Source organism: Coenobita brevimanus, chromosome 47 (assembly GCF_032717465.1).
Source record: "Coenobita brevimanus isolate Jiangsu-jjx chromosome 47, ASM3271746v2, whole genome shotgun sequence".
NCBI classification, from domain to species: Eukaryota; Metazoa; Arthropoda; class Malacostraca; order Decapoda; family Coenobitidae; genus Coenobita; species Coenobita brevimanus.
The window spans coordinates 5,547,888-5,570,805 of NC_137000.1; the positions used below are offsets into that span (position 1 = coordinate 5,547,888).

Below are 22,918 nucleotides of genomic sequence, written 5' to 3' on the forward strand. Positions count from 1 at the left end.
AAAGAAAAAAAAAATGGTTCAAGATCTGTTCATTTTGCGATGCCCAAACACACAGCGTTTGAAAGACTGGAGATCATAGGAAGATATCAACAGTTCATCGTTTGATTTCGAAAGTCTGAGGTCTCTGATCAAATAGTTCATTTCTTCCTGATTCAGGAAATGCGGAGACATCATCATCTTGACACACGTAACCCTCATCCACTCCCATGTTGCTCTCTTCACTTTCTGACTGAGCTTCTTGTGGAAGAAGTGACAGCTTGGGTATCAGAAGCTCATCGCTATGTTCAACTGGAGCAGTGGATGATGGAATATTCGGATACACAATGTCATGCCTGTTCTTCACTTTCTTGAACCCGGATATGTCAACCATACAAAAATAGCGGTCTGTGGAATAATTTGTTGGCTTCCTCCAGATGCAGGGTATGGCGAATGGCATGGATTTGCTCTCTCCACTCATCCATCCCTCCAAGTTTGATCAGGTACCACAGATCACATGGGGTGCCCAAGCCTTGTCTCGGTTGCCTGTTTTCATGCCGAAGTACATCTTGTTGGCTACTGAAGAACCTGGACTAATTTTATTCTGTATCTCTTTAGGACCAACGTAGAAGCCACAGACATAGCAGAAGGAATCAGAAGCGTGTCTGTACTTTCTAGAAGTCATTACACATCAATACCAGTCTGAAACAGAACAAGCCATCTGTGAGAAGGATCCAGTGCATACATACATCCTATACCAGTGGTTTAGAATGTGTACATATGTGAGACATATATGATATTTATGTGTGGCATATGCCACATTGTACTTTGTGGCATGTGGCTTGAACAAAACACATTTGTGCACGAGTGTAATATGATGCATGATTGTGCATATTGTGCACATGTGTCAAACCTATGTAAGACATGTGATCTGGGTATTAGCCAGTGAACATTACTGTTAGGATTTTGACATTTAGGAAAAAATATTGCCACGTCATAGTATCAAATAACTAGATAACATCGAAATGAGCAAAAAAAGCACTTAACTAATTTCTGTTATTTAATGTGAGCAAGTGAAAGATAGGGACATACAATTAAGAATTTACAAAAAGTAAAGCCATCTGCAGTGAGATAAACTGCAGGCTATGATAGGCTGCCAAATTTGGCAACATCAAAAGCAGTGTTTTGGTCGCGAGATTGATTCTTCAGCTTTCAGTACTGCACTGTACTGTTTATTGAATATTCAGCTTCAAACATAAAAAATAAAAGGAAGGATGATACAAGTAAGAAATTAGAACAAAACTAAGCCATTTTTTGTGAGTCAGAATTCCAAGTTACAAGTAGAGCTGCCAGGAAATTGTGTTTGGTGACAAGATGAATGGTATGGATTTTCGATTCTTGGTCTTTCCAGGAAATTTTATTGATCTCAGTTGTTCGTTGTAATGGATAATGATGTACCGTATGCTGTATAATGAGCTGACGGATAATTGAGAGTTTACTGTATGTGGTTTGTATTTTATTCTTTCTTACTGCATCACGGGGAATTAATGTTGAGAGAAAATATAAAATAAGCTGGTAGTTTTCCTAATAAGGTGGAGCCAGGATTTTGTGGACTTTAGTGATATTGTGACCCATTCCACTGAGAATGCTGTTTGATTGTTCTCCTACTTTTGTGTTTTCTCTTTGTTTTGGGATCTTATTCCACCTTATCTTGTAGGTGGGAACTAGCATTGGGATGTTGATGTGCAGTGTTTTCATGACAATTACAGTATACTTTATATTACCATGAATTTGTTTTGACTTTCAGCCAGACAAACCCAGTCAAATGAATGCAGAAATCAAGATGAAGTTGTAAAAAGGATATTTTAATTAAAGTCATTATAGCTTGAGTTAAATCAAACTCATCTTGACATTTGCTCTTGACTTTCAGTTTGTAATCAAGCCTCAAGTTGCCAGATCCATGTGCTATGTGGTGATGGATGGAATATCTCAAATTTATTGTATGCTGATGATACAGTACTACTTGCAAATACCTGACAAGAATTTAGTAGACTAGTGCAGAGTTTTGCTGATGCCTGTTAGCGTCGTGCCTTGATAGTCAATGTAGAAAAGAGTAAAGTGATGGCCGTTGAGAGAGAAGGTGACTCCCAGTGTAATGTTACAGTGAATGGACGGAGACTGGAATTGGTGAGAGAGTTCAAATACCTGGGTACAATGATACAAAAGAGAGGAAAATGTGCAAAAGAAGTGGAAAGTAGAGACACAAGGAAGGAAAGTAGTTGGTGCTATGAAGGCCTTGATAAGAAACGGAGGCTTGAGTGTTGCAGCTGCACAAGGCCTACATAAAGAAGTGTTAGTGCCAACTTTAACATTTGGATGTGAGACTAAGGTGTGGCATGAAAATGAAAAGTCAAAAGTGACAGCAGTGGAGATGGGACTGCTGGGGAATGTACGTGGAGTACAGAGGGTGGATAGGATACGATATAATGTGATTTGTGAAAGATGTGGAGTGAGGAAGTCTGTGGATACCAGAATCGAAGAGAGTGTATTGAGATGGTATGGTCATGTGGAGAGAATGGATAACAATAGAGTGGTGAAAAAGGTACATCTGAGCGAATTTGAAGGAGGGGGGAGGCGAGGTAGGCCAAGGAGAAGGTGGAGGGATATGGTGGGTGAATGTGTGAGGAAGAGAGGAATGGAAGTTGGTGATGCCTGGGGACTGACAAGAGATAGGACTGGCTGGATGAATGTTGAATGGTGCATGATAAGGGATTTGGCACCACTTTTTAACGTGAAAGCATCCTGACTGGCTATATCGGGTACGTTTATGAGGAGCTACAGAATGTGGTGAATGTTTTTGACGTATCAGATAGAATGAATTTGGGACAGTGTGTAGGAGGAGGAAGCTGAAAGTTAATGTAAACAAAAGTAAAGTTATGGTGTTTGAGAGGAATGAAGTCACAGAGTGTGCAGTGAGGTTGGATGGTGAGGATATGGAGAATGTGAGTGCATTCAAGTACTTGGGTAGTGTGATGAGTAAGGATGGAACTTTGGGGGATGAAGTACGTGAAAGGGTACAGCAGGGAAGGAAGGTTGTTGGCACACTGAAAGCAGTGATGAGAAATAGGGAGGTGAGTATGGAAGTTAAGAAGTCACTGCATGATGGTATTGTGATCCCTACCCTGATGTATGGAAGCGAGGCGTGGACCTTGCAAGAGGGGAACAAGTCAAGAGTGAGAGCAGTGGAAATGAGTTACTTGAGAGGAGCATGTGGAGTGACATGGAGGGACAGGTTGACGAATGAAGAAGTGAAGGAACGTTGTGGGGTAGATGTGGATGTGGTTGAAAAGATTAGGAGAAATACACTGAGGTGGTTTGGACATGTGGAGAGGATGGAGAATGAAAGACTGACTAAGAGGGTGTATGTAGGTGAGGTGGAGGGAGGGAGAGGGAGGGGTAGACCGAGGATGAGGTGGAGGGAAGGAGATGAGAGGTATATGAGGGAGGGGGGAGTGAGTTGGGGGGAGGGGAGTCAAATGGTGGGTGACAGAGTGACTTGGAGGCGTTTTGTCTGCGGCCACCCTTTGCGGGATTAGGGCGTCGGGCTATAGATAGATAGATAGATAGATAGAGCCAGCATTCCAGGGGCTTGAATAATGAGTGAATGGAAGCATGACCCATTGGACTGGGCTAATTTGGACTGTCTGGACGTTGCTACTCCTCACCCTGACCTAGGGTGGGAAAGGAGGTTTGGATGATGGTGATGATGATGATGACCATTATTAATGTTACATAATATACAACATAGCACATGGATCTGGCAACTTGAGGCTTGATTACAAACTGAAAGTCAAGAGCAAATGTCAAGATGAGTTTGATTTAACTCAAGCTATAATGACTTTAATTAAAATATCCTTTTTACAACTTCATCTTGATTTCTGCATTCATTTGACTGGGTTTGTCTGGCTGAAAGTCAAAACAAATTCTTGGTAATATAAAGTATACTGTAATTGTCATGAAAACACTGCACATCAACATCCCAATGCTAGTTCCCACCTACAAGATAAGGTGGAATAAGATCCCAAAACAAAGAGAAAACACAAAAGTAGGAGAACAATCAAACAGCATTCTCAGTGGAATGGGTCACAATATCACTAAAGTCCACAAAATCCTGGCTCCACCTTATTAGGAAAACTACCAGCTTATTTTATATTTTCTCTCAACATTAATTCCCCGTGATGCAGTAAGAAAGAATAAAGTACAAACCACATACAGTTAACTCTCAATTATCCGTCAGCACATTATACAGCATACGGTACATCATTATCCATTACAACGAACAACTGAGATCAATAAAATTTCCTGGAAAGACCAAAAATCGAAATCCATACCATTCATCTTGTCACCAAACACAATTTCCTGGCAGCTCTACTTGTAACTTGGAATTCTGACTCGCAAAAAATGGCTTAGTTTTGTTCTAATTTCTTACTTGTATCATCCTTCCTTTTATTTTTTATGTTTGAAGCTGAATATTCAATAAAAAGTACAGTGCAGTACTGAAAGCTGAAGAATCAATCTCGCGACCAAAACACTGCTTTTGATGTTGCCAAATTTGGCAGCCTATCATAGCCTGCAGTTTATCTCACTGCAGATGGCTTTACTTTTTGTAAATTCTTAATTGTATGTCCCTATCTTTCACTTGCTCACATTAAATAACACAGAAATTAGTTAAGTGCTTTTTTTGCTCATTTCGATGTTATCTAGTTATTTGATACTATGACGTGGCAATATTTTTTCCTAAATGTCAAAATCCTAACAGTAATGTTCACTGGCTAATACCCAGATCACATGTCTTACATAGGTTTGACACATGCGCACAATATGCACAATCATGCATCATATTACACTCGTGCATAAATGTGTTTTGTTCAAGCCACATGCCACAAAGTACAATGTGGCATATGCCACACATAAATATCATATATGTCTCACATATGTACACATTCTAAACCACTGGTATAGGATGTATGTATGCACTGGATCCTTCTCACAGATGGCTTGTTCTGTTTCAGACTGGTATTGATGTGTAATGACTTCTAGAAAGTACAGACACGCTTCTGATTCCTTCTGCTATGTCTGTGGCTTCTACATTGGTCCTAAAGAGATACAGAATAAAATTAGTCCAGGTTCTTCAGTAGCCAACAAGATGTACTTCGGCATGAAAACAGGCAACCGAGACAAGGCTTGGGCACCCCATGTGATCTGTGGTACCTGATCAAACTTGGAGGGATGGATGAGTGGAGAGAGCAAATCCATGCCATTCGCCATACCCTGCATCTGGAGGAAGCCAACAAATTATTCCACAGACCGCTATTTTTGTATGGTTGACATATCCGGGTTCAAGAAAGTGAAGAACAGGCGTGACATTGTGTATCCGAATATTCCATCATCCACTGCTCCAGTTGAACATAGCGATGAGCTTCTGATACCCAAGCTGTCACTTCTTCCACAAGAAGCTCAGTCAGAAAGTGAAGAGAGCAACATGGGAGTGGATGAGGGTTACGTGTGTCAAGATGATGATGTCTCCGCATTTCCTGAATCAGGAAGAAATGAATTATTTGATCAGAGACCTCAGACTTTCGAAATCAAACGATGAACTGTTGATATCTAGGATGAAACAATGGAACTTACTGGATGCCAGCTGTCAGTCAACCCTCTCAAGGAAGAGACATGAGAGATTTTCAGTGTATTTTTCCAACATTGGTTCATTATGCTACTGTCACGACATAACAGGACTATTCGATGCAATGAATGTCACACACACCCCAGAAGATTGGCGTTTGTTCACTGCGTTCGTCAAGAAGTTTGACGGGTGTTCTCCTACACAACAGAAACAGATTCCTCTCCATACCGATTGTGCACTCGCTGCATATGAAGGAGGATTACGAATTTGTGAAGGACTTGCTTTTCGCCATCAGGTACAACGAATATCGGTGGCAGGTCTGCGGAGACTTCAAACGATCGCGTTTTTTAAGGGTTTGCAGGCTGGTTACACAAAGTACTCATCCTTTATATGTCTATAGGAGAGTCAAGCAACAACTTAACATTACAGCAGGCGAAAGTAGTCCCCTCAAAGCGACTTCACTCCCGGCCAGCTGAACATTAAGAATACTCCTCTTGTTGAGTCGGAGAAAGTCCTCATGCCTCCATTGCACATAAAGCTTGGTTTGGCAATGCAGCTCATAAAAGCTTTGGATATTCATGTTGAGCCTCTGAAATACATTCGTGAAATGTTTCCACATTTGTCAGAAGCCAAAGTGAATGGCAGAATCTTCAACGGACCGCAGATACGTGAACTCCTCAAATCTGGACAGCTCCACGCAAAAATTACAGAAAAGGAGAAGAATGCCTAGACTTCATTCCGTGACGTGGTCGAGAATTTTCTAGGCAACATGAGGGGTGCAGACTACGAAGACCTGATCATCAAGCTGATGAAGCATTATAAGGAATTTGAATGTAGAATGTCCCTGAAAATGCACATGCCGCACTCACATTTGGACTTCTTTAATGACAACATGGAAGCTGTAAGCGACAAGCATGGTGAAAGGTTTCACCAAGATATTCTTGAGATGGAACAGAGGTATCAGGGGACGTTGGGAGCAAACATGATCGGAGATTACATACGGTATGGAATTTGCTGAGAAGATGATGGCGAACGTAAGCGAAAAGCTATAAAGACCGTGCATTTCTGAATGTCACTTACCCATCAGATGTGATGTTGATGTATTGTTTGTATGAATAATAAATATCACGATATGTGGATACAGTTCAAGCTCTATGTAACATTCAAGAAACAATGGGATGGTGCCACAGAAACTTGATAAATGTACAAGTTCGGTTATGTAACGTTGCATTCAGGTAAAAAACTGACGCACTCAGGTTAAAACTGACACTACAGACAAAGAAAGAGCATTTTCTTAATCAGCGAGTCAAAATTCACCAAAACCATAATAAAATCTTGATTAACTAAATCTTTCTTCAAAATTGGTTACAGTGTAATAAATGTGCATATCCTGCCTCCACATTAATTTCATACTGTTTTTCCCCTCATGCATCTTGTTGCAAAATGGTTGACAAAGTGTTGGTCTCCCACCCCCTCCCCTATAGGGCCCAACTCTCTAACCAACACATTACATAGCAGCCATACTATCACGATGTGGCTCTGCTAATGATGGAGTTCCTCACTTTTGTTGTAATCCCTGTGCTTATGCATGTCCTGCCACTACCTACACAAGATTTATCAAGACCTATCTTGCTACTCCTCGGTGAGAATATTCCCCGTCTTCTGTTTTATTTCTGTCACTCATGCCTCACCTAGGTCTAGTTATCCTCTTTCTGTCTGCCTTGCTAATCTGCCTCACCCTGCTAGAACTGTCCCCAGGAGTCGGGCATAGAGTGGATGTACAACATACACTACAGTACAATGACATTTTATTATCTTTTTTACAGCACAGTATATGAGGGTGTAGGTGGTCACAACCATCATCCACTCACTTGATATAGTGCTGCCTACATCTTCCTTAGCCTTTATCATTTGTTGCCTGCCCTCCTCTCTTCCTATTTCTCCCATCTTTCCTATCACTTCTTATTGCTTTTCTTCCCTGAACAGGTAGATTTACATTGAGTGACAATCCACATGGTTTCCTGTAAGCCTAGAAACCATTTACAATGCTGGGTGGTAACCATATAACCAAACCACACGTGCTCCCTACATGTCAACAATTGGGTTGGTGGAGGGTTAGTGCCCCTCCCCATAAAACAATATAACTCAAAAGTCAAGTGGCCACCCCTTACAGGATTATGGCATCTGGCAATAGACACATAGACAGATAGATATGAGGGTGTTTTTCTACGTCTGAACAGTTATACAGGGAGGTTCCGAAGATTCGAGCAGTTAGGTTCCATTTGGCATAGTTGTATAATGAATTCTCGTATGACGAAACACGTAACTAGTGGTAAAATATTGGTTGGGTTCAAGGACCACATCAAAGGTATGTTTCCAAGCTAAAATATACGATACCAAATGCAACAAACATACGTACAGTATATAACTGAACTTTAGAGAAAGCAACCTAAAAGAGCAAATAGTATGCAAATAACATGCCTGCACATTAATTAAACATAAAAAACATGCATAACACTCATCTATAGGTCGCAATGTTGTGTTGAAGGTGGGAAGTTGGCTTGGTGGTCACCAGCGGAGCAGCACTGCCAGATTCCCAAACCCATATTATCATACCTTTATCGCTTTTTTATCAAAATTATCGCACTCATAAACAACGGCATTTCTTCACATAAATTGGTAATTACTGTGGAATTAACATATTTATACGTGGAGTGATTAATTAACGTTACTGAATTTGTTAGCTATTAAGTACCTACCGGATTATAATACTGGTTATCGTAAGAGTTACTAAATCCTACTGTTGGACCAGTCTTACAGTAGACTAGTTAATATTGCAATCCCCGATTTATTTTTCTGATTATGAAATTATGAAAGTTATCGCATTATTACATGCACGCTATTGCACATAGCAATGTCTGCCAAAATATCGCATTGTGATAATTATAGCACGTCTGGCAACGCTGCAGCTGACCAGTCCCGCTACTTTTCTCCAAGGTTGAGAGAAAACGGCAGTGACTGCGTTTGCTGGGATGACTGAGTTAGAATCCTCACACCTCGCTCCAGACTGAATGTCATATCATTGGATTTTCGAGATTGTATATCGAAAATAGTCCCTAATTTGCTCAGGTCATATCATCAGTTTCTCGTATATTGAGTGGTCATATGACAGGACCTACCTGTATGGGGTTTTATAAGGGGCTAGACCTCCTTTGGGAAGGTTTTGGGAGTACCACATCAATCTCTATCAGTACATCGATTTCCATTACTTCCTTGGCCACTACGAATACGACGGATAACTGAAAGACAACTACATATATCTCTGTTTGTGCTCGATGTGACAACTTCAATGTTCACTATCTGTGAGGCATGCAAAGTACAGTAATTGCTCCAGTGACCTCAGAAAGAGATCAACTTGTATTTTCTTTTTCTTACAGCTGGAGAGGGGTGTCTTTGTGCAGTGGTACTGATACAGCTGGGCAGCTCCATTGCCTGGATATACAAACATCCCTCAACTCCTTCCCTATCCCCTTAAAAGGGGATGATGAACTGTAGGAGGGGAGCAACTTCAGCATGCAGTCTACTGATTTCACAATCAGATGAACTTAGGGTTACAACTACTCTACTGTACTTCCACTACTACTCCCTGTTAATGCCCTGAAAGAAATAAAACAGCCACTAACTTTGCTCTGCTATATAATTTAACATCTGTACTTACAAAAGTAACATTAAGGATGAGAATAATCACTATATCAGGATTTATGCACAAGTACAGCAGAATGACAGGACTCACCTACTGTATACTGTACTGACTATGGCTTTTAGGATCAAAATTCCATATAAACTGCTACAACAGCTCTTAAGACATTTAACCCCTTGAGCAATGACAGCACAAATGGTTTATGCTAGGTACCATTAGACACTTATATTCAGCTCAAAATGGCCCACCCTTGCAGAAAGCATTAACCCCTTCAATCCAATAACACTGCTAATTTTCCTTTTTCCCAGGTGAACACCAGACGATCCATGGACAAGAGATATCTTGTAGCAGAGGGGTTTACATGAGCTACATCTAACCTCTCCAGTTTTAAAAGTCCTCCCTAATCTGAATAAAACTGTCTGTTGTAAATTATAAAAATAAAAATAAAAATCCCCAGTACAGGAACTCCTCATCTGGCATGCTTTTACTTTTTTTTTTTTTTTTACTACAAAGCATTGTACAGTTTCAAAATAGGAATGCTTTTCACATACAGAGTGACTGTTCATTAATAAGCAGTCAAGATGTGCAATGAATGGTCAGGGTTAATACAGATTTCAGTAATATTCATCTAAATCTGGAACTTTTTTCTTTACACTCATTATGAACTTTGGCTTTTAATGCATACATACATAACAAGTCACGACTTAATATAAACCTCAATGTTTATTTGTGGCCCTGAATATGAGTTTCTAAACATTTAAGAGGCTAGTACTTCTTGCTTGAATCTACCCTCACTTAAAACAATTTCCATTATACTACATTTTTTAGGAACATCCTTTATCTAGCAATAAACTGGGAAAACTGTACATGTTCTCCGGCTGAAGGGCTTAATAATCTTCTTTAAATCCATCATTCAAGACAATTTCAATAACTCATTCTTGCTGTTACCAATCTGTTCAAGGATACTCTAGCAGAAAATACATAATGTCCATCATTTCCTACTGTGATTTTTTACATGAGGCAAGGGTATGTGTCATGTTCTTATGGTTACAATGAGAAAATTATGTGTGACATTCTCATGGTTGTTCAGTGCATAATGGGCATGATGGAAAGAGGGCAAAGATGATTAAGTGTTTAGAGTAATTATTTTAAATCTGTGATTTGAGGTATGCAGATAAAGCTACAGAGCAACCACAATAACTGCTAACCATTTTCTTTAGAAACAATGAATGTGAGACGAATTGGCAAGAACAAGGGACTGGCAACTTCCCTTCTGTATACTGCAACTTTTGGTGAGGGCAGTCACATTACTGCAGCTCCAACAATACAGTACACAAGGCAGGATGCAAAGGAGACATCCATCTCTGATTTAAGTTTTAAAAATTATAGTTTGGATAACAATGATAAATGGTAGTACCACTCATAAGGTATTATAACAATATCAGCCACATCTTACCTTTAGCTTGTCATAATCCTTAACAGTTTCTCTCAGCCTTGCCACTTCACTTTTCAAGGATAATACTTCCTTCTGCCTGATTCCCTTCTCCTGTTGGTTAAAACTTTTACTAAAAAAATATTTTACATAAAATAATAATGCTATACTGTACTTAATTCTACAAAGAATCAGTAAAGATTTACTAAGGCTAAATATACAATACATTTCAAAGCACCATGACGTGCATAAATAATGTAGTGCACTGCCGGCTAGAACCAGGACCTGCAGGAAAGAGTTTAGGTATGTCAGTCACACAAAAAATGGGGTAAAGGGAAAAATGTCTATGAATTTATTACACACAGCATACTATTACAAAAAGCATAACTGAAACAACAGTAATATGCACTTACTGATGTTGCATCAGTCAAAAGAACCTTCAATGAAAAGTACATTTCTTCCCAAAGCTTTCTGCCTTTGATGTCTTTTCTACTCATATACAAGTAACTTTACAAAATCTAAACTGCATGCACTATCCCTGTCCCATAATCACTATCTGGGACAAGGATACTAACCTGATCAATTAACAGCAGCCACAATAATTTAGTTCATCATCATCATCATCATCATCCTGCCCCTTTTACCACCTACAAATAGGTAAGGCAGGGATCAGAAAGCAAGAAAGGAGAAAACCCGACAGAGCGAGAACTAATCAACAGGATTCCCAAATAAATGAGCAACATACTTATTAACTAACCATTCAGAATCTTGGAATCCTGACTCCACCTCAGAGGCATAACAATTCACATACAGTATATGCATTTCATATTACCAAACTAATCTGAGAACTATCAGATTACAAATGGCATTGCTTCATTTTTTATCTGCCTCGAATTACAAACACACAAAGTACAGTACACTAATTGCCTTTATTATTAATTTCAAAAGAAACAGGCCTATAGAAATATACATCGGCTTTAAATAATGCAACTCGTCCATTTTTACTGAATATCTGCTAATAGAAAGTAAATTATAGATAAAGCAATTGAACTCACACAGTACAAGTGAAAGTGAAATGTTTGAGATGATTTATGGTTCTAGATACAACTGAAAATCATGTGTAAACATGGTTAAGCAAACTGCGTGGTCTAGGGAATGATCACATACAGTATGTTAAATGAAGCATAACAGGATATGATTTGAATGGAAGAGTACTATAACTGGATACAGACTGGCCATCCATCCATCTGATCCTACGTTGCCCCATGAGAAGCATAGAAGCCCGGGGCTAGGTAAGTTGGTCCTGACATTTAAGATGAGAGTGACCAGCCTCACTCATCCCTGTGTGGCATCATGTGAGCAATAAACCCCAACAACCCCCTCATTATAAACCCTTACTAACTTAATCCGACTGGAGCGCCGTAATTACCCACTAGACCACCATGCGCCAAAATCTGGCTATATGGTTACCACCCAGCGTAGTAAATAATTTCCTGGTGTACAGGAAACCATTTGGCTTGTCACTCAGAGTAGAGTCACCCACAAGTGGAAGGAAGAGGAAAGAATGAAGGAAAGAAAGACAGAAGAAGCAGTGTTAAGTCACTCGTGGGCAGAAGGGCGAGGAAAGAATGAAGGAAAGAAAGACAGAAGAGGACGGAAGGAAAGAAGGATGGAGGAGAGGAAAGGGCAGACACCCGAAAGCAGTACCTCTTTGATTTTCCCTGGAATGATTATTGCTTCCATGGCCGGGAGCCATCTGAGTGTGCCTTGTGCATTACGGAGGTTATTCTCTCGGGCATGGAAGCATACAATCCTTTCTCAAATCCTTTGACTAATGCAAGAAAGCCTTGGTTTAATCACGCTTGTTCTAATGCTGTCCACAACAAGGAGAGGACCTATAAAGGTATCGGAGCCAACCCACCCCTGAATCACATCTTTTATATGTTTCTGCCCGGAATCGTGCTAAGTCTGTTCTTCGCTCTGCTAAAAATAATTTCATCCACACTAAATGCTCTCAACTCTCCAACTCGAATTCTTCTCGCTCCTTCGGGCACCTTGCCAAAAACCTTTCTAACAACTTTACCTCAACATCCTTCCCTCCTCTTTTCTACTCTGATGGCTCTGTAACTATTTCTTCTACTGATAAAGCAGATCTCTTTGCTCAGACTTTCTCCTCCAGTTCTACCTTAGACGATTCCGGTACTGTTCCTCCATCACTTCCCCCCTCTGACTTCCTCATGGCTGTCATTAAAATTTCTTCACCTGGTGTATTTTCTGCCATCACAGGCCTCAATACTAACAAGGCATATGGGCCTGATGGAGTCCCTCCTGTTGTCCTCAAGAACTGTGCTTCTGTGTTTACACCCTGCCTAGGCAAACTCTCACTTTTGTCTACCAACTTGTACCTTTCCTTCTTGCTGGAAGTTTGCTCTCATTCAGCCAGTTCCAAAGACGAGTGACCATTCCCAACCCTCTAACTATCGTCCAATTGCTTTAACATCCCGTATCTCAAAAGTTTTTGAGTCAATTCTTTCCTTTCACAACCTGATCGTCAGTACGAGTTCTGTCAGGGATGCTCCATTGGCGATCTTCTCACCTACCTTTCAGACTCCTGGTCATCCTCATTTCGGGACTTTGGCGAAAGCTTTGCCATTGCACTTGACATCTCAAAGGCTTTCAATCGAGTCTGGCATAAATCTTTAATTTCCAAACTGCCCTCTTACAGTTTCTATCCTTCTATCTGTGCCTTCATCTCTAGCTTCCTTTCTGGTCGTTCTATAGCCGCTGCTGTAGACGGCCATCGTTCTTCTCCTAGATCTTTCAACAGTGGTGTTCCTCAGGGCTCTGTCCTATCACCAACTCTCTTCCTTTTATTCATCAATGACCTTCTAAGCTGTACATCTAACCCTATCCACTCATACGCTGATGACTCCACCCTTCACCTTTCCATTCGGTTCCTGCAACATCCATCTCAGCAGTTACTTCAACAAACAGGGGGTGAGGCTATGGCACACCTAGTGTCTGACTTGGCTTGTATCTCTGACTGGGGCAAAAATAATCTTGCTGTTTTTAATGCATCAAAGACTCAGTTCTTACACCTATCAACCCGACAAAATCTTCCACAGGTGTACCCACTAGTGTTTAATAATATTCAGCTTAATCCTGCATCATCCTTGAACTTGCTTGGGGTTTCATTTACTCGGGACTTGTCTTGGAAAGATCATATTACATCTCTTGTAAAATCTGCTTCTAAGAGATTAGGTGTGCTAAGCCAACTCCGTTCCTTCTTTACCCCTGCACAATTGTTGACTCTATACCTGGGTTTTATCCGCCCCTGTGTGGAGTACAACTCTCATGTGTGGGGAGGTTCCCCACATACAGCTCTTCTCAATAGGGTGGAGTCAAAGGCTTTTCATCTCATTAACTCTCCTCCTCTTACTGACTCCCTTCAACCTCTGTCTCTTCACCACACTGTTGCATCTTTATCTCTTTTCTATCGCTACTTCAATGGTCACTGCTCCTCTGAACTGTCTGCATGCATTCCTCCACCTCTATGACGGACGCGTAGCACCTTCCTAACAGCAAACTCTCATCCCTTTTCTGTCCAACTCTCTAATGCAAGAGTTAACTGTTACTCCCAGTCCTTCATTTATGCAACAGGTCAACTCTGGAACTGTCTCCCTCTGTCTGTATTTCCGGCTTCCTATGATCTTCAGTCTTTCAAACGCAGTGTGTCCAGGCATCTCGAAATTATTGGATATTGAATTTGGCTGTCTCTTGTATTTTGTTTCTCTGTAGGAGGGAACAGTTATTGCAGGCTTGTGGCCTGTGGTTCCTTCTTCCTCACATAAAAAAAAAAAAAAACTACATTGGGTGAGTGGATGGTGAGTGCCCCCACCTACCACACACTGGTACATAAAAACAGACCTGGAATTAAACTGAATAATGGATTCCTAGTGTCTGGTATCAAAGACCATATTGTAATAATTCAAAAGCAAGTATGTGACTAGTATTGGAAAAGAAATGGGGAGGGAGGTGTAGAAATTGTTTTGGCATTGAAGTGGGCTTTGTGTAGAAGTGGTCATAGCATTGAAGTGGTCTTGGTGTTGAAGTTGTCTTGGCACTGAAGTTGTCTTGGCATTGAAGTGATCTTGGTGTAAAAGTGGTGTTGGTGTAAAAGTAATCCTGGGGTAAAAGTGGCCTTGGCATTGATTTACATTTGGCATTAAAGTGATCTAGGCATTGAACTGGTCTTGGCACAGAAGTGGTCTTGGCACTGATGTAGTCTTGGCACTGAAGTGGTCTTAGTGATTAAGTGGTCTTGGTATTGAAGTGGTCTTGGTATTAAGGTGGTCTTGGCACTGAAGTGGTCTTGGCATTGAAGTGGTCTTGACATTGATGTGGTCTTGGCACTGAAGTGGTCTTGGCACTGAAGTGGTCTTGACACTGAAGTGACTTGGCAACCATGTGGTTGGGCGAAAATGTGACTTGGATGATGATGTGGTCTGACTGGTCAGTTGGTTGAGAGGCTTGACCCAGGAAGGGAGGATTGGTTGACATGACATCAATGGGAAGACCTTTACTTATTCATGCCATGAAATCAAATGTCTTTAATGACAGGAGTAGAGACATTATAAAGACCAGAAGAAACAGGGAAATATCAAGAAAGGTTGCAGAGAAGAGAAGAGGACAGTATGGAAAGACTGGAGACTAAAAGGCCACTTTTAGACATCTCTTATAACAAGCAGGGATCCTGGCTAAGTGTTCTTCCCCCCTCCCCCCCATCACCAGAGGAAAGCAGAAGAGCAATAGCAAAAGGTCATAAGTAACTAGAGAATCTAGAATACAAAATTCTTACTTTCTAGGTGAAGAGGACCATGCAAGAGTGTGCTGTTGTTGACACACGCAAATGAAATAGAGACTATGAACAACTGACAATTTTCAGGTTACAGCTGCAGGAATAAGTAGTATGGATGGCATATGTACAACACCAGAAAATATAACAATGAAGTGAAAAAAATGCTCTAGATACGGCATGTGGCACTGATGAACTGAAAAAGGAAGTTTACATTCAGGTGACATGAAAATATTCAAAGAAAGTACACACAAGGAGGCTAAAGTCTAGTAAAGTGAGACATGATGCCAGGTGCCAATGGAAGAGAACAGTGGCTGAATCGGTAGAGAGGCGGCTTGCAGTCCTGATGGACCCAGGTTCGAATCCTGGCTGGGGCAGGGGACAGTTTAAGGATTTGAATTTCATAAAAAGCAGACTTTCCTGATCTACCAGATGACCCGCCGACATGTCGTAAAAATACCCCCGCTAATACCAATACACCAGTCCTGTATGAGACAGCCCTAGCATGTATTCAATATGGACGGTGGGTGTTAGCGCCGAAGTGGTGACATGTGGAGGTGTAGGAGGACTACTGGGCCTTGGGATAGGCTACTGCCCCCAAGATATAGGCCCTGAAGCCTTTGCCCAGAGTCGGACACAAAAAAAAAAAAAAAAAAAAAAAAAAAAAAAGAAAGAAAGAGGGCACATCAGTGTTCTGGTACATTGGGGAAAAGGAGAGACTGAAAGGGTGAGAGAAGTATAGACAATGTAAACTTCAAAGTACTCAGAAAGCACATACCTCCACAAATGTCATTGCCATAAAAAAGGATCTAGATCCAGATCTGCCCCCAAATTAAATCAATTCTTTCATGGTGTATGGCCCAACTTTCCACAAAATTTCATTGAAATTCTCAGGGAACTTTTGGAGATATTGTGTGGGATACTTTGGATCCGGATCCACTCCAAAATTTTATAATTTCTTCCTTGGCCCATGGCTCACCCTTGCACAAAATTTCATCAAAATCCATTCATAACTTTTTGAGTAATTTTGCTAACAGATTCGTGGATACAGGATCTGGATTAGGGTCCGGATCTGCCCCAAAATTTAATAAAATTTTTTCTTGGTCCATGGCCCACCTCTCCACAAAGTTTCATTGAAATTCACTGAGAACTTTTGGAAATATTGTGTGGGATACTCCAGATATGGATTCAATCATTTCTTCCTTGGCCCATGGCCCACCCTTCCACAAAATTTCACCAAAATCTGTTCACAACTTGAGTAATCCTGATAACAGACAGACAGACAGATGAACAAACAAACAAAATAATGCCGGCAAAAACATAACCTCCTTGGAATAGGTAATTAGAGACAGCTGTCACAATGATCCTGTTTCAAGGTTTCCAAGAAGACAACTGGCATTGGAAATATATCATGATAATGACAATGATGATGATGTCAGAGGATGATATCTTTCATTCCTTGTTTCAAATTTTTTTTCCTATTCTACGTTCAGAGTACTTATTTCAGAGACCTTAAGCAATTACAAAATCTACTTTTGCACTGAAATCTCTCACCATAACACTGACAAATACAATTTTATTGACTCAATTCTCCACTGTTAACTGCAAACTTGCAAGACTTACAGTAGCATTCTGCAACTGGCTACAAAATAATCTAAAGCTGCTGATGCTGGCAATCAACCCCAGTCTGTCTGGCCAACCAGACCTATCAATTGCATGCAAGCAACTGCCCCTGATGGGCCATCCTGTGCAGTGAACTGATGTTCTCTTGCGGCTGATAACACCTCGCCATAGTAAGGCTTCACAGTAATGTGAAGGCTTGGTTCCTGAATGGATATTACATTTGTGCCTTTCCACCCAGTTAACAAGGGCATCATAGCAAGCTCTACTTCAGCCCATTATCTGGTTATGTGGTTGCCACCCAGCATTGTAAATGGTTTATTGGGTTACAGGAAACTCTCAGGTGTGTCACATCGTGCAGAGCCACCGAAAGTGATGTGAGGAATAGAAAGTGAAAGGAAACAAAGGAAGAAATAGAAGAGGAGGACAGACACAGAAACAGAAGGAGAAAGAGGAAAGTACGAAGTAGGCAGCAGTGCACCAAATGAGTGGATGGTGGTCACCACCACTTACTAACCACCATATTCTAAGGTGGTGAGACTGAAAGATGGGAAAAAATTATACCCCTTGACAATTACCTCCCTCAGTCGCTGACACTGGTCCTTGAGTGTGGCGAGCTGAGCAAAAGCTGTATTCTGAGCCACAACCCATTCCTTTTGTAGGTCCCCAAGCTCCCGGCTCACTGCTACTAGCCTTGCCTCTCTCTGTCCATGTAGCCCACGTTCTACTGCACTTGCATTATGCAACTCCTGCAGTGCTGCTTTGCATGCAGCCACCTCATTCTCCAAGTGCTGCAATAATAATAATAATAATGATAATCACGATAATAATAATAATAATAATAATAATAATAATAATAATTACAATCATCATCAGCATCATTATCATCATCATCATCACCACCACCAGAAATACCATCATCAATATATCTACAACGTCACCCTTATCCAATTTTGCATGGAGAAGCATATACATGGCGCAGCTCTTTAACCCCTTCGATCAAATGACATATTCTTTACTTTATCAATATAACTTCCAGACAATTATATTTAGCTTAGGATGCTTTTCATAAGCTGAATATAACAGTCTGAAAGTGCTACCAGGTATAGCACATATAAACTAAACTAATATGCCATTGTGGTGAATGAGTCAGAATCTCTGGGAATATGCATCACTGAAGAACAGAAGCACTGGGTACCATTTCCCAACCTCCTGTGCTGCAAGAGATAAGAACCTACTTAACAGCACAGGACTGCAGGGTCACCACATCCTTCTGCTAAGACAAAATGGCATCTGGGTAGTCCCCACTCCCATCTCATATGCTCACTTCACAAGACACACTTGCGCAAGAGAAAGATGCATTCCAGCAGTGGCAATGATGCACCCAGGAAAACACACCCCACAACTCCCACTCCCGCACCTCTCAAATGGAGGATGGTAAACAGCATCTTTAGTTTCCTGTGTCCACTGGGTTCATATCTAGATGAGCCTGAGGTTGCAATATTACTATTACTTTCTTCTGGTAAATTACCAATATGCTGGGAATCGAACCAGGGACTCTCAGATAAGAGCCAGGCAGCATACCACTACACCACGACCAGGTAAAAGTTAACTCACGTTGTCACAATCTTGTAACCAACGTCCCTCCGCCCCCACTGTGGGCATCAAGAGGATGAGTTAACCCCCTGGCACTCGGGCAAGTAGATGCTTTTAATCTATCCCAAGCACTTACGGCAAGTCAGAATGAAGGGAGAAACCTGTACTGTACACAGGAAAAATCATCTGGTAAATTACCAATATGCTGGGAATCGAACCAGGGACTCTCAGATAAGAGCCAGGCAGCATACCACTACACCACGACCAGGTAAAAGTTAACTCACGTTGTCACAATCTTGTAACCAACGTCCCTCCGCCCCCACTGTGGGCATCAAGAGGATGAGTTAACCCCCTGGCACTCGGGCAAGTAGATGCTTTTAATCTATCCCAAGCACTTACAGCAAGTCAGAATGAAGGGAGAAACCTGTACTGTACACAGATGATTTTTCCTGTGTACAGTACAGGTTTCTCCCTTCATTCTGACTTGCCGTAAGTGCTTGGGATAGATTAAAAGCATCTACTTGCCCGAGTGCCAGGGGGTTAACTCATCCTCTTGATGCCCACAGTGGGGGCGGAGGGACGTTGGTTACAAGATTGTGACAACGTGAGTTAACTTTTACCTGGTCGTGGTGTAGTGGTATGCTGCCTGGCTCTTATCTGAGAGTCCCTGGTTCGATTCCCAGCATATTGGTAATTTACCAGATGATTTTTCCTGTGTACAGTACAGGTTTCTCCCTTCATTCTGACTTGCCGTAAGTGCTTGGGATAGATTAAAAGCATCTACTTGCCCGAGTGCCAGGGGGTTAACTCATCCTCTTGATGCCCACAGTGGGGGCGGAGGGACGTTGGTTACAAGATTGTGACAACGTGAGTTAACTTTTACCTGGTCGTGGTGTAGTGGTATGCTGCCTGGCTCTTATCTGAGAGTCCCTGGTTCGATTCCCAGCATATTGGTAATTTACCAGATGATTTTTCCTGTGTACAGTACAGGTTTCTCCCTTCATTACTATTACTGCAAAACACATTGTCTGAGTAGCATTCTTTCCTGTTCTAAAGACTGGAAAAAAAAACAAAGGCATACAACAATATTTTATCAATGGTCTACCTAATGATAACATGAACTAAGAAAATCTTCAGTGTATTTTTACACAGAAATATTTAATGTAACGACTAGGTAATTCAGTAGCAATACATGGCTTATCACTCAGTGAACAGTCAACCTGAGGGCAGCAATGGATCCAGTGAGTGGATGACCTGTAGCACCTACCTACAGTGGAGAGAAAACACAATATAGTCCAGTACAAAGGAAAACAGAGAATCAGTACAGTACAATACAGAAAACCCTCAGTATACAGAACCTTCTTTTAACAAATTTTTGCTTTAACGACCACCTTAAGTTGGCCAAACATTATGTTCATTTAATGAATTTTCATTCAGGAAAAGAATGGACTGCCATTAGGTGACCAAGGCCAACACATGCAAGCATGCTGCGGCCTACGAAAACGAATGGACACGCAGGAAACACCAACCAGCTTGACTTCCTTACACACACACACACGTGCTCCTCCACATCCCCCAAAACATCGCATCAGCCTCTGGATGACCTGCATCCCTACACACACACACACACATGTGCTCCTCCCCATCCTGCAAAATGCCGCACCAGCGTTTGGGTGAACCAGCACCCATACACACACACATGCATGCACAAACATACACACCCATCCTCCTCTGCATCCCACAGAATGCTGCATCAGTCTCTGGGTGATCAGCATCATGAGAGGAGCCATTAATGGAGCATTTATTGAGAAAAAGAGCTATTTAGATCTTGCTGTATGTTACTATGTACGACTGTAAGGCCAAATGACGCTCTATATTTAACAGCCTTTGTTCGATACAAGCCACAACGCCTTGGAAATTACCAAACAGCATGATGTTCAGCTTTAATGTCAAGGGTCTGGTACCAATTAGTTTGTCATATCAAGGGTGTACTGAATCTGGAACAGGGCTGGGCTAAAATTACCAAAGCAAAATCTTGTGCCAACTCTTACCTTCTTTTCCAGCTGGAGAACTTTCAGCCTCTGTAGTAGCTGGTGGAGGATGGGGAGAGGGCTAGTGCCTTCAGCCGGAGGGTTGGCGGCCACCTCCTCCCAACCCTCCAACCGCCAGCGCACACCAGAGAGTTGTCTGAAAGATTACGAGTTTGGAAGTGGCAGTCTTCATTGCAGCCTAAGTCCTGGATGTACTCTAAAATATTTCACCTTTTTCTATAAAACTGGTAGCTACTATTTATCACGGCAATTGGTATACAGTATCAACTTTACAGCTACCTACAGATCCTGAGTAGGTAGGTATTTTGTAATTTACTGTGAATTCAATAGCAAAAAGAAAATGAAAACAGCAGTTTACAATAAGGACTTAATGTATTGTAAACTAATGGTTCAGAACATCCAACACACTGCAAAACTGTACTGTACTGTACTGCATTTATCAAACACAGTAGTCAGGGTGGTAGTGAAGTTAGGAGGGGAGTGAAAGATAAAAATGGTAGATTACTAGTGGACAAGGGAGAAAAAGTGAGCAGATGGAGAGAACACTTTAAGGAATTGTTGAACATATAGGATGGAAGGAATGCGAGTATAAGTGGCTGGGGAATGGCTGGGAGAAGGAGGAAGGTGAGAAGACAGGAAGAAATCAGTAGGATAGATGTTGTGGAAGCAATGAAGAAAGTCAAATTGGGGAAAGCCCCAGGAATTGATGGAGTGTGTGGTGAAATGCTGAAGCATGGGGGAGAGATAGTAGTAGAATGGTTGTGGAGGATGTGCAGATTGGCCTGGGAGGAAAGTAGAGTCCCGAAGGATTGTAAGTCAGGTATAATTATTCCCTTGTACAAAGAAAAAGGGGAAAAAGAAGTGTGTGGTAATCATGGGGGCATTTGTCTTCTTAGTGTAATAGGAAAAGTGTATGGTAGGATTCTCATTGACAGAGTTAAGGAAAGAACAGAGGAATTAGTTGGAGAAGAACAGGGAGGCTTTAGGAAGGGAAGAGGTTGTGTAGATCAGATATTCATTCTTAGATCTTTAATGGAAAAGTTTCTAGAGAAGAGAATGAAGTTGTATGCGGCTTTCATGGATTTGGAGAAAGCATATGACAGGGTGGATAGACAAGGATTGTGGAAAGTATTAAGAATATATGGAGTAGATGGGAAGTTGTTGAATGCTGTGAAGAGTATGTATGATGGTGCTAAGGCTGCAGTGCGTGTGGATGGTGAACTGAGTGAATTTTTCTCTTTGAAAGTTGGGTTGAAACAGGGATGTGTCATGTCTCCATGGTTGCTCAATTTGTACATGGATGGGTAATAAAAGAAGTACAAGGTAGGGCAGTGGGTGTTGGAGTGGCCCTGGTGAGAGGGTAGTGTTTGGAAACTCCCTGTACTGTTGTTTGCAGATGACACTGTGTTGTTGAGTGAAGATGAAGGGGAGCTGCAAGGCTTGGTGGATGAGTCTGGGAGAGTATGTAAGAAACGGAATCTAAAGGTGAATGCAGGGAAGAGTCAAGAGATGGTCTTTGAGAGAGGTGAAGTCAGTGAATGTACAGTGAGGTTGGATGGTAAGGAAATGGAAAATGTGAGTACGTTTAAGTACTTGGGTAGTGTGATGAGTAAGGATAGAAGTTTGGAGGGTGAAGTGATTGAAAGGGTACAACAGGGAAGAAAGGTTGCTGGTTCCTTAAAAGCAGTGATAAGAAACAGAGAAGTGAGCATGGAAGTGAAAAAGTTATTACATGACAGTATTGTGATACCAACTCTAACTTATGGAAGTGAAGCTTGGACATTGCTGAAGGACACAAGTCAAGAGTGAGAGCAGTGGAAATGAGTTATTTAAGAGGAGCCTGTGGAGCCACATGGAGAGCCAGGCTGACAAATGAGGATATAAAGAAGTGTTGTGATGTGGATGTGGATGTGATAGGAAGCATTAGGAGGAACACACTGAGGTGGTTTGGCCATGTGGAGAGGATGGAGAGAGAGAGAGACTGACGAGGAGAGTGTATGTGAGT

At 41.4% G+C, this 22,918-nt stretch overlaps 1 protein-coding gene across 1 annotated transcript in view; it reads right to left on the minus strand.

Moving 5' to 3' along the window:
- Positions 1–22,918, minus strand: part of LOC145398996 (uncharacterized) — a 57,104-nt gene that overhangs the window by 32,615 nt on the left and 1,571 nt on the right. Inside the window, exons 2-4 of the mRNA XM_080271724.1 lie at positions 20,914–21,049; positions 17,845–18,057; positions 10,816–10,905 (exon numbers count right to left, since the gene is read on the minus strand). Of these exons, the coding sequence (XP_080127850.1) occupies positions 10,816–10,905; positions 17,845–18,057; positions 20,914–21,049 (439 nt within the window). The remainder of the gene's footprint in view (positions 1–10,815; positions 10,906–17,844; positions 18,058–20,913; positions 21,050–22,918) is intronic.